This window comes from Sus scrofa, chromosome 2 (genome assembly GCF_000003025.6).
Source record: "Sus scrofa isolate TJ Tabasco breed Duroc chromosome 2, Sscrofa11.1, whole genome shotgun sequence".
NCBI lineage: Eukaryota > Metazoa > Chordata > Mammalia > Artiodactyla > Suidae > Sus > Sus scrofa.
This window is the reverse complement of record NC_010444.4, coordinates 56,056,567-56,068,712: the sequence shown is the minus strand read 5'-3', so window position 1 is coordinate 56,068,712 and position 12,146 is coordinate 56,056,567. Positions and strand designations below refer to the sequence as shown.

The window sequence follows — 12,146 nt, the reverse complement described above, 5'->3', positions numbered from 1 at the left end:
GATAAAGGGTCTTTAGAGCAGGAGCTCTTCCTTCCCCACTCTTTGATAAATGCATAAAGTTTCAGAGTTCCACTATATCTCAGTGGGTTAAGGATATAGATTGTGTAGGTCACAGCCATGGCTCAGATTAAATTGCTGGCCCAGGAACTTCCATATGTCATGGGTGTGGCCAAAATATAAAAATGCATAAATTTTCTGCCGTGTTTGTGGGACCCTGGCTTCTGTAATTGGCATGAGTGGCACCAGGCAAAGAAAGGATGTAGTTGGGCTCCACTGATTGGAGAGGTATGTAACAAAACCTGAAATCAAGACAATCTTCTCTCCTATATGGAATACTGCAATGACTTCAAAGTGGCTCATTTTTAGTCTTCTTTTTTCTAAAAAGAAACAAAATTTGCAAAATCCTACCTTTTGGGGGACGTGGATGGACCCTGAGAGAATTTTAGACTATTTTTTTTCTTTTTAAGGCAACATCTCATAGCATATGGAAGTTCCTAGGCTAGAAGTCAAATCAGAGCTTCAGCTGACAGCCTATGCCACAGCCACAGCAATGCCAGGTCTGAGCCATGTCAAAGACCTGCAGCTCATGGAAACTGTGGATACTTAACCCACTGAATGGGGCCAGGGATCTAACCTGTGACCTCATGGATACCAGTTGGGTTTGTTACCACTGAGTAACAACGAACTCCAAGGGCATTTTAAGATATAGGGTTAAACTACTCAAGCAAAACCTATAATTTAGCAGATTAGATTTAAACCATAACAGATATAACAAAACCATGATCCTACTTGTCTACAAGACACTCTCTTTATTATTTTTTTATTATAGTTGATTTTCAATGTTCTGTCAATTTCTGTATAAAAGTGACCCCAGTTTTATATATATATTTGTATATGCACACATATATACATTCTTATCTATGTATATGTATATATATTCTTTTTCTCACATTATCCTCCAATACAATCACTTGTGATTGAAGATGATGGAGGATAATGTAAGACACTCACTTAGATTTAGTATGTACATAGGTTCAAGTGAAAGAGTGGAAAATATTTTATGTAAAGTAATAGAGGTTATGTGTGCTTCTGAGGCTGACCCAGTGGGCAAGGACATCCTCCTTCCTCACCAACGAGCAGCCTGAGCCCTAAAAAACCTGAGGTAGTGTGTCTAAAAGGCTTTGGATCTTCAACAGACATATCCTGAGCCTCAGCTAGTTTCACTTTTACATTCACAGTTCCTTCCCCAGGGGAAAAGTCATGCCTCCTTGGATTTACTTTGCATGTTTCCCTGTGAATCACCACTTTTCCATAGGGACGGTTTGTGCTCAAACTCCACTTTGGAGTTGTTGTCCTATAGACCAGACCTTGTGTGGGTAGATGAGACCTTATCACATGGAAGGTGGCAGAAGACAAACAGGAGCACCACTCCACCATTATACTTGTTCCCTCCATTCATTGAAGCTTCAAAGAGTGACAATACATGACCACTGCCTCTGGCCCCCTAAAGGGGAGCCATTTCTTGAGGAGTCTAGGGTTGGGGTAGGCAGCCCAGCCCACCTACCTGCAGAGATGAGTACAGGCCCTCAGTAGGAAGTGTGTGCTCATTTGACCCGCTGACCAGGGTCGTGTCTGTGAATGCGCTCTCCCCAATGGGTCTGCCAAGAGGAATCTTTTGCCTGTGGGAGCAGAAAGTTTGCACGTGCTCCTCATACCATCACAGCCCTTGGGCGGGGTGGGTTGGGGTGGGGGGCTCCTAGTTGGGATGAGGACATAGTGGTTTGTGACAGGTTAAGGTCACAATGAACAGGAAAAGTTTAAAGGTGGCCTGCGTTGGGGTGGGGGTGGGGATTCCTACCGAGGCGGAGGTTTTGAAAGCGACGTACAGGTGCGGTCTTGCTTACAGAGGGCTGCGGGGTAGCTTGGGGCTGCCTTTTCACCTCTGCTCTTAGAGGGAGGGTCTTGGTCCAGGATTGACTTGCCTGCCCAAAGGCCAAGTGGTCCGTCAGTCCTCAGTACCCTCTGCGGGGCTGTGGGGCAAAGCGGGGAGGGCGCCTTGCATGTTTTGGCAAGGTGGGTGTCTAGGAGTCAGGACCTTAATTTGGACCAGAGTAAGGAAACCTGGATCTGTGCTGCATGGGAGTCACAAGAAGGGAATAGCAGGAAAGGGGGCGGGGGGCAGTCCTGGACCTTGGAGTGTGGGGAGGATCCTGATCAAGACTGGAATAATGGCAGATCTTGTCTCTAACCTGGTGGGAGAACCCTGATGAGGCTAGCACAGGAGGGGAGTGGGTGGAAGAGAACCTAATAGAGAGGGATCCTAAGGAGGGACCTTAACCAAGAGGTGGGAGGGGGTGGATGTGACCCTAACCATGTCCAGGGAGGAAGTAGACACCCATCTAAATGGAAAAGTCACTCAAAGGACATAATGAGTGAAAAGCTCTGAGGTAGAGTGACTTGTCTTTGCTTGGATAGAAGTAATGACCACTCTTTCTGTGTGCTATGAACCTACACTTGAAAGTAGAGAAAGGTGAAGTCCTGGACCAGGGAAGGGTGGGAAAATGAAAGTTTGAAGTCTATGTGATAGTCAAGGGCCAGGAGAGCTACCCCACAAGATTGTGAAAGTTGTTCACTGCACAAAAGCAGCTGGTTCAGAGGTGAGGGTAAAGTTTTTGCAATCTGTCCTGCACTCCTGTTCATCCAGCTGTGCAGTCATCCTGGTCCTGGACCACCTCAGCCAAGAGGAATGGATACTTTCCTCTAATTCCCACAAGAATATCATCTGCTAGCAAACTGTGGGCCAGGGGTTGTTATCTGTCCAGAGCACCCCTTTGTCTGAATCAACATGGCATAATAGAGTTAATAAATGTGGATTAGCTCTATATTCCAGGGCTGTGTTGTAGTTTAAAGAAACAACTTCGAAGTAACAGTGGCAAGAGATAACATGTCTACTCTTTTCAGCTGTCTTAATAAAACATGTCCATGGGCAGCAACACAGCGTTATCACATTGCAGTACTCAAAGCCGGCATATGTTGCACATGTTTAACAACTCCCTGGGAAAACTGCAGCGGCAACTAGACAAGGGAGAGTATGATATATTCAAGCACATACCAATGTTTGAGAGCGACTTTATCCAGGTGAATGATCCCATACCTCTTCTTCATCTCTGTGGTTCTTAATTGTAGTTCCCCCATCTTTCCCACCTTTCATTCTTTTCCTTCCACAAATCTGTGTGGTGAGTATGCAAAGACATTTAAATAGGATAAAATAAATGTTTTGTTTCTCATTTACTGATTTTTACACCCAATTTTATCAGGTGACTACTCTTGACATAATTGCTTCAGATTTAATATTTTTTAAAGAATAGACATGAAAATGGTTTAATTTCTCTTGAATCTCTTCCCTGATTGCACTTACCTTCCCCTCCCCCACAGTTACCACTGTCCCAAATTGGTCATTATTATTCTCATGCATATTTTGTCCATATATATAAAATGTTTTATGACTTTGGGAGATGCAGTGTAGTCTTGTCTTATATGTGTGGACATTCGGCATGATATTCTGTTGGGTGTGCCATTTGTAGCTTTCTTTTGCTCACTCGGTGTGTTTTGTAGGATCTTGAGGCTCTCAATCCTTTATAGTTATATGGTGATCTTCAACATCCAGAGAATGTTGGGGTTCTTTTCCTGTGAGCCTCACAGCAACCTAGTTATATAGGCATAACAGATACTGTCATTCTACTTGGGAGCAGACTGAGCTTCAGAGAGTGAAATTGATTTCTTACACCAAAAAAGGGGCCAATGCTCAGGCTTTCTGATTTCCAGTTCATGGAATTTATACTCTAAAGTGCTTCCTGGAGGATAGAAGTATGAACAAGACTTTGGATGTGAACAATACACACCTTGTAAGCGAGAGAGCATAGTGAGAGTCAACCACGGAACTCCATGACTTTATATATATCACTGATTCTCAACCTTGGCTCTTCCTTGGAATTACCTGGAAAGTTTGGAAATCAGTGATGCCTGGGACCCACCTCTGAAGACTCTTGTGTTGTGATTTGGGACAATACAGGCAGCAGACTCTTTCAGAGCTTTCAGTTTATTCTAATGTGTAGGTAGGATTGAGAATCAGTAAACACATAAACAGAGGATTAAAAAACAGATTATTATTCTTGCTGAACCATTTGAGAGTTGGGTGGCAGTGGCTGGTGTTATGATATTTATTCCTTGAATTCTTCATGTGTTGTATAAGAGTTTGAATGTTTACCTGGGTAACCATGGCACAATTTCAGAAAATTTGATATTGATAGAATACTATCAATATATGTTCAAATTTTCTCAATTACCTCAATAATGTCGTTATCCTTAAATGTTCAATTTCTTTAAAAAATTGTTTTCTAACATTGTTGTGACATTTTGCATTCCTACCAGCAAAACATGAGAGTTCCAGTTGCTTGAGGTCCCCTGCACCACTCTCTGTTGTTAGTGGTCTTAAATTTCAGATGCTGCAGTGGTTGTGTAGTGAATTCACATTTTGTTTTGCTTCTCTTTTCTTGATTAATAATGATACTTGGCTTCTTTTCATGTGTTTACTTGCCGTTCATATGTGTTCATTGGTAAAGTGTTTGCTCAAACTATAATAGTCCTATTTTTATGTTCTTAATAGAGTTTTTTTTTCCAATCCAAAATCATGTATTAAGCATTTAATTGTCATACCTCTTTACTCCTTTAATCTGGGATAATCCCTTTACATTTCACTGTCTTTTGCATTGTCATTTTTGAGGTGAAAAACTATATTTATTTTTAATAAAATGTATAGTTTGTGAAATTTCTAAAATTTGTTTACTGAAACCACTCCTGAAAGGTACTTATGTTGCAAAAATCTAATCTCTTTGCAAAATCATTTTAATGAACAACTCTGTACATGATTTCTGTGTATTTACAGGTAAATTAGAGTATCTTTTCACTGGTGGAATTACAGGTTCTTAGGCTGTACATACATTTATTATTTTGATAGTGATCATAGGCACTTCAGACTCTGGGAATACACGTGCTGAAGAAGAGTCTGACTCCTATAAGTGGTCAGATTAGAAAGGGAGATGTGTCAGAACTAATACTGTGGTATAGCACTTGAATAATGTGTGTGGGGAAAATAACATCACTTTGAGTTTTTCTTGCCCACCAGGAACTGTGGTTGACACTTTACGTAGGAGTAGAGCGGAGGAGGAAAAATAGAGTAAACTATAGGATGCTGCTGCTTTCCTCTTTCTTCCAATAACAGATCAGCAAAAGAGGAGAAGTGCTTGATGTGCACAACAGTGTGCAAATGGTGACTGTGGGCATTGCATACACTGACCCAAACCTCGCAATACCAGACATCATGCTGCTGGCACGACCAGCTCTGAGCTGTGCAGCCAATGCCAGACATGACAAGGATACACAGGGAAGGGGCCTCAAGTCAATAAAGAGCTTGGAGCTGACCAGGTGAGTCCAGGAGTTTTAGTCCCTCCCTGTAAGAAGGATGCTGAAGGGACAAGAACATGGGTCATATAATTCACCATAGCATAGTACCCAAAGTGAGAGGGGCCTCAGCAGCATGACTAGCATCTGCGATATGGAATCAGAAGAGAGGGCAGACACAGCCATAGGGATTCACTAAGGCTTTGTGGGGGAAATTGCTATTGATTTTGTAAGAAGGATTATGGGAGTAAGGTCAGAAAGGTAGCTGGGGGCGTATAGTGGGAAGGTCTTGTATGGCAGAGCAGTTAAGTGTTTATAACATGTACCATTTTTGATAGGTGGTCAAGAACCATAAAGGTGTTGAACTGAGGTGTGATGAGATAAGTGATGTACTGAAAATTAGTGATGCACCAGTCAGTGATAAGGAGGTAGATGTGAGAACTGAAGTCAGGTGGGCAGGATTTGGTAAATTCTTTAACAGAGGGTGTGAACTCTGGCTGGGCCAGGAGTATCAGGGAGCCCACCTTTCTGTTTATCTCCACCTAACCTCCCACCCCTTTGCTCCCAACAGGCTGCTTCCTCTGAAGTTTGTAAAGTTATCCATCTATAATCATGAGAAAAAACAGCTCCACTTGAAACTTACCACTGGTCGCTCTTTTTACCTACAACTGTGTACCCTTTCAGATTCTAAAGAAGATCTCTTTTCCTACTGGGAAGACCTGGTGTACCTCCTGAGACCTCCAGTGGAGGCTTACAGTGGTACACAGGCTGAACCAGTTGGTGACATGATGGATATACCTGTGTTGGAGGCAGAGGATAAGAAGAGCCCAGCAGTAAGACTTTGCAGAAACCCTTAGAGAAGGGGCCAGAGTGCTTTGGGAGAACAGCTAAGTCTCCCAGTCCACTCTCCCAAGCTTACCATGGAAACACATTCGTTTGGAAGAGTTTAGGCCAATGAACCATCATGTATAGGCCTTCCACATTGGAGAGGTTCCTAGTGCCTCTGAGTATCCAAAGTCCCTTAAATGTCAGCTTCTATAATCTCATGTCCAATGTAATAGTGTGCCCTCAACAACATTTTAATTGCCAGTGTATTCTGGAACACTTGCTGCAGTAATCCAGACAGTCTTATCTTTTTAAACTATGAGACATTTTTAACTACAGAAAAATCCTTCCTCTATTTTAGCCATGCACTGATTTTTATATACATCAGTGTCAATGTAGCATGCTTTATGCACATATATACATTTGTTGGTGTGTATCAGAATGTAAAATGAGCATAGCTCTTCACCATCATTCTTACTTTTAGGACCCTATTTTGCAAATATGCTAAGACAAATGTATAAAATGAAAGTGTGAGGATGCTTACCGGTGAATTTAAATAGTGATCTCCCTGGCACTGGAATTGTCCAAGCAAAACTGGGGTGACCATTGCAGGGGTTCTATGGATGGGATTCCTGCATCCACTGGGAGATGATTTGATGCCTCCATAAGACAGGTGCCAGTTCTTTCTAGTCTCACTTATTTTCTTATTCACCTTCTTTTTTTTTCTCTTGGTGCAGGCAGTGGAGCTCCATGGAGAAGGAGACCAAGATCAGGTCAGCATAAGGAGCCTTCCCACATTTGCTGATGTGTCAGGATCCACTTCTCTTGCTTATGCTGGTGGGGAAGGAATCCAACATCACTCTTCCCACACACACTGTTTGCTTAGGAACAAGCTCTCTGTCCTAATTATGGCATCTACAGGGCCTGACGAAGTGGCAACATCAGGGCCAGCAGCAGTTATGCCTAAGTGCTGCATGAGTGTGGCTGCAGGAGAAAAGATGACCTGTTACAGAGACAGATGAAAGTCCAGGAGCAGAACGCTTCATCTCAGCCTTTCAGAGTAAAGGCAACATGAGTGAACACGGTGGAGGCCAGAAAGTCTCTCAAATCCAGGCTGATGCTCTTGGGAACAAAAAGAAATAAGAGAGAACTCCTACTAAAAGGCCTCCACTAATTGGTAGTTCAGAGGAGGACAAGTCAATCCTAAAATCCCATGGAGCCACCCAGGGGGATAATATGGAGAAGAGCCAGGATGGCCAGGGACAAGGGTCCTCCTCCAAAGGATACACCAGCCTCAGCTCCACTCAAAAAGAGTCTAAGTGGGTAGCTGGATCCCTTTCTTCTTTCTGTTGGCTTCAATTTGTTATTTCATTTTCAAATGCTTTTTACTCAGGTGTGTGTTGTGAATTAGGGTAAATGAAATACTAACCCTGTCTTCAGGTAGTTTGCAGTCCAGTAGAAGGATATGCAAACTTTTCTCCTTTCTATATCCTTTTTCTCTTTTTTATATTCCTTTTCTCTATATCCCTCTCCCAGCTTTCTTACATATTAATACTTTATATAACCATAGTAAAATGATCAGAACCAGGAGATTACCATTAGTACAATAATATTAACTCAGCTAAACATTTTAATTTCATTGATTTTAGGTTCCAGGATTCAACATTGCCTTTGTTGTTATTTCTTTGCAAAAATCTGTTTTTCCCAAGTGTTTGTCCACTGCTTTAGCAATCGTCAGTGATTTTGATCTGTGTAAGTTATTCCTGTGGTATTTCCCTAGTGAAGATTTTATGTTCCCCTGGTTCCCTCTATGTGTATTATTTGAAATTCCACTGTTAGGAAGAATTGTCCTTTCTCTCTGATTTATATTTTATTTGTGGTATGAATGGTTTATTCTGTTGGGTTATACTATTTTATTATTTTTCTTCATTTGACTTGCTTAAATTATTCTGTTAGAAACTCCTCCAGTCTGTCTCCTGTATTCCTTCAATAAGCCTTATCTATTTTTTAGCACATTTTAATACTGCAAAATATTCCAAACACATATTTTCCCTATACCATCTCTTCAGTAGAGCATTTCTGAATTTTTAATTGGAAAAAGGTACTTATATATATAATCTTGGCAGTAGTCATAGGGTTTTCTTTTTAAGGATTTTTATTTGTTTTTTAATTTTTTGTAATTATTATTTTTTTAATAGTTATTTCCCCAATACAATTTTTTTTCTACTGTACAGCATGGTGACCCAGTTACACATACATGTACACGTCCTATTTTCTCACATTATTATGCTCCATCATATGTGACTGGACATAGTTCCCAGTGCTACACAGCAGGATTAATAGCTGCACCTGTGGCATATGGAATTTCCTGGGTCAGAGATTGAATTTGAGCTGTAGCTATAAACTTCTGTGCAGCCACAGCAATACCAGATCATTTAACCCACTTCCCCAGGCTAGGAGTCAAACATTCACCCCTGCAGTGACCCAAGCTACTGTAGTGGGGTTCTTAATCCACAGCAGGAACTCCTGGTGGTAGTTGTTTTGACTAGACTTGTTCTGTTTTGTTTTTCAGGTTATCTGAAAATTTGAAGCGAAGCCAATCTAAAACTAGGTCAGGTGGGGTACCATAATTCAGAGATTGGTTTCCTTGTTCCTTCCATTCGTTCTTCTGTGGCTCTTCCTTGGTTTAGGAGAGAGCACAGTTTAGCTATTCATGGAATTTGATTTTATCGACTAAAATGGATCTCAAATATCATCACAATCCACCAGTCTATTTCAAAGATAAAGAAACATAACACCTGAAGTGGATCAATTCATTCATTTCTTGAAACAATTAAATGCTGACTATATCCCTTTCTCTTTGCCAAAAATTTGTTTATATATAACAATATATGGGGCAGAGTGGGAAGTGAATGCTCTGATATGGGGTACCACTTATGCAGAGGCTTAAAAGCATGAAGACAGGAGCATCTTTGGGAAACTCAGAGCTCTATGTATTTGCAGCAGCAAGAGAGGCAGTAGGACAGATGTGGTCCTAGGTCATGAAAGGGGCCTAGGGAAGTGTTTGAGGCAAAGGAGTGACTTGACCATACCTATACTTAGAATGATCACCTAGGTGATACAGACAGACCAGAATCAGAGAAGCCAGTTAGTACCATGGACATGAAGAGAGAGAGATGATAAAAGACCTAAATGATGGACTTGTAGATGGGTCATTGACATATACTCAGTAGAACATTGTAAGTGATTAAAGAAGGGAATAAGGGATAGAGGAGAATATGAAATGACTTCCAGATTTCCTGCTTGGTGGTCTAGGCGGATGGCAGTGCTATTCATACATGTAGGAAAGAACAAGAGGATGAGCCCTAATGAACTCAATTTGAACAGATCCAACATGAACTTTGTATTCAAAGATGTTCCAGTTTAACAGAATAAAATCTGGTAATTCAGTATTTTTTCAGTAGACATTGACTGTGTGCCTGATTCTCTGCTCCACACAGGGCAGAATGAGATGTGCATTTTGGTGAGTATGCACACAGTCTCTGTAGGGAGATAAACTGCTTTAAGGATCTAAAACTACAAAATGAAGCAAAATTTGAACAATACCTTCACAGAACCAATGGCAGAGGAGAAAAGAACACATGTTTAAATGACAAGTTATTCAAGTATGGCTGAAGTATAGTGTCCCCATGAAGAAGCAGTTGAAGACAAGATGGTTAAAATGGGTGAGGCTAGATTGCTACATGCCTCAAATGCTGTGCTTAAAAATTTGCACATGACTGTTTTTTTTTTAATTTGAGGAAGGATATGATCATTAGTAGTAAGCTTTTGAATCAGAATCCATGAGTGATTTAAGTGAAGGTCAAAATAAGTATATATTATTCATTTTCCCAGAGGCACTTTCATTGTTTGTCATCATGACTCTTCCCCAGGATCTTCAAATAAAAGCCCCAGAAAAAAATTGACTGTTTCTTGATCTTTAAAGCCCTTTTTACTGCAGAGATGGTGAAACAAGTTTCTGAAAGTGAACAATCCAGGAGGATAGACTCTTTATTAAGAAAAAATAAAGCCTTCTTTAGGAAAGGTAGAGACAGTTTGGAAAGCAATTTGGAAGTCAGCATGCAGCCCACAGAATGTGGTGAGGGTCTGGAGGTCCTGATACTGTGATAACTGAACAAGGAGGTAAAGATCTTTGAAGCCCAACATAAGAGGCACCAGGTCCTGGGGAGCAAACTCTTTCCAGATAGCTTCCCTTCACCTTGAATAAATAAGACTTTCCTTTTCACAAATAAATGCTGTTGTCTTTTTCAATTTGCATGTTTCAAAGTACAGTAATGACCACAGAAGATTCTGTGACATCACCTAAGCTTCAACGTGAGACCCCAGTCTCTTTTCTAGCACAGCCACAGCTCATATGTTAGCTCAAAGGAGCCTACAGGAGTGCTTATCCTTGCCTTAACTAACAACTGTCTGCCTTTGGCTCCCCAGGCTGTGGCTGAAAGTAACATTCTGTGAATTGGAAAGGGCTACCACCTCTCCTTCCTCCTCTTCCCTCTGAAGGTTCCTGGATATATATGTTAGGCTAGGTCAATAGACTAAGAACAGGACTTCTCTGCACAAGAATATTCATGGAAGGGAGAGGAGGAATGCAGCACCCTTTCTTGGTAATCATAATGTGAAGGGATATCATCTAGACTTAGCAGTTCCACATGTAGGTCAATACTTGGAGGAAATTCACATATGTGTTCCAGGAGATAACCATGAGAATTTTGGAGCAAAGCTCAGGAAATAACTCCAGTGTTTATCAACTGAATAATAAATTATATAGATATGCAGTGGGATATTACACAACACTGGCAGCTATACATATTTGTATGGATTAATCTACTTCTGGATAAAAGAAGCATGTCAAGAAGATTTAGTGATTGGTTCAAAAATAACACTAAGCAGGGTAATTACACATTTGGTATTTTCTCTTGAGAAAAGCAAGCCTCTCAAAGGTGAAAAAGGGAGGTGTCATCTGGACAATATACACAAGAGATTCAATAGTGTTTGGAGTTATCCCCTTTCATAAACATGGCATTGGGTATACAGACATTTAAATTAAATTTCACATTTTACCATTTCTTAAAGCAAGATGGTCCTTAAATAATGTAGTCCTCATTGTCATAGACATAACCAATTTAATTTTGAAACTTTAATTTTTCCTATATTAACAAGAGCAAAATATGTCAAAAATCAGAATCTGAAGGATAATTTTTAAAAATTCTTATACAATACAAATTTGCAGAGATAACATTTCGTTGTGTTCATTTAGTTGGCAACTTTTTAAATAATGCATCAAATAATGAAACATCTTGAATTTATTACATCTTGATTTGACTGATTTTTTTCTTTAACCTATGTATATATGTTACATGTACTGCTTTGCACATATGTCATATAATAAAGAATCTACTGTCTGTCCTCATAGTACCATCTCGTATAGGAATATAAAAGCACAAAAGCTTCTAATTTATGAGAACTCAAATGGGGATTGTGAGGGCTTGTGGCAGAGACTGCTAGGTGCCTAAGCAGTTTTCTTTCTTTCCTTACTTACAACTCTAATTTTTTGGGGGAACAGCACCCCACATAGTATTGGCTTCTTATGGCTTGGAGATCATTAGAGAAGAAGGCATAGTTTATTGACACTACTAGTAAGCATTCCTGATGGTTTACCCTGAATGTATTCTTCACCACCTTTTACAATATATTTTTTTTAAATCAAGTATGTTGTCTTTTCTTTATTGAGATGCTAAGATTTTCCTTTCTTTTATGTAACAGACAACTTGGAATTTTATGTTGATCTACTGAATAATATG

At 40.3% G+C, this 12,146-nt stretch overlaps 1 protein-coding gene across 1 annotated transcript; it reads left to right on the top strand.

The window, feature by feature from the left end:
- LOC100736662 (protein FAM71A-like) lies at positions 2,977-7,307 on the top strand. The gene is made up of 4 exons (XM_021085080.1): positions 2,977-3,138; positions 5,282-5,484; positions 6,032-6,293; positions 7,023-7,307. The coding sequence occupies exons 1-4, from the start codon at positions 2,977-2,979 to the stop codon at positions 7,305-7,307; spliced, it is 912 nt and encodes a 303-aa protein (XP_020940739.1).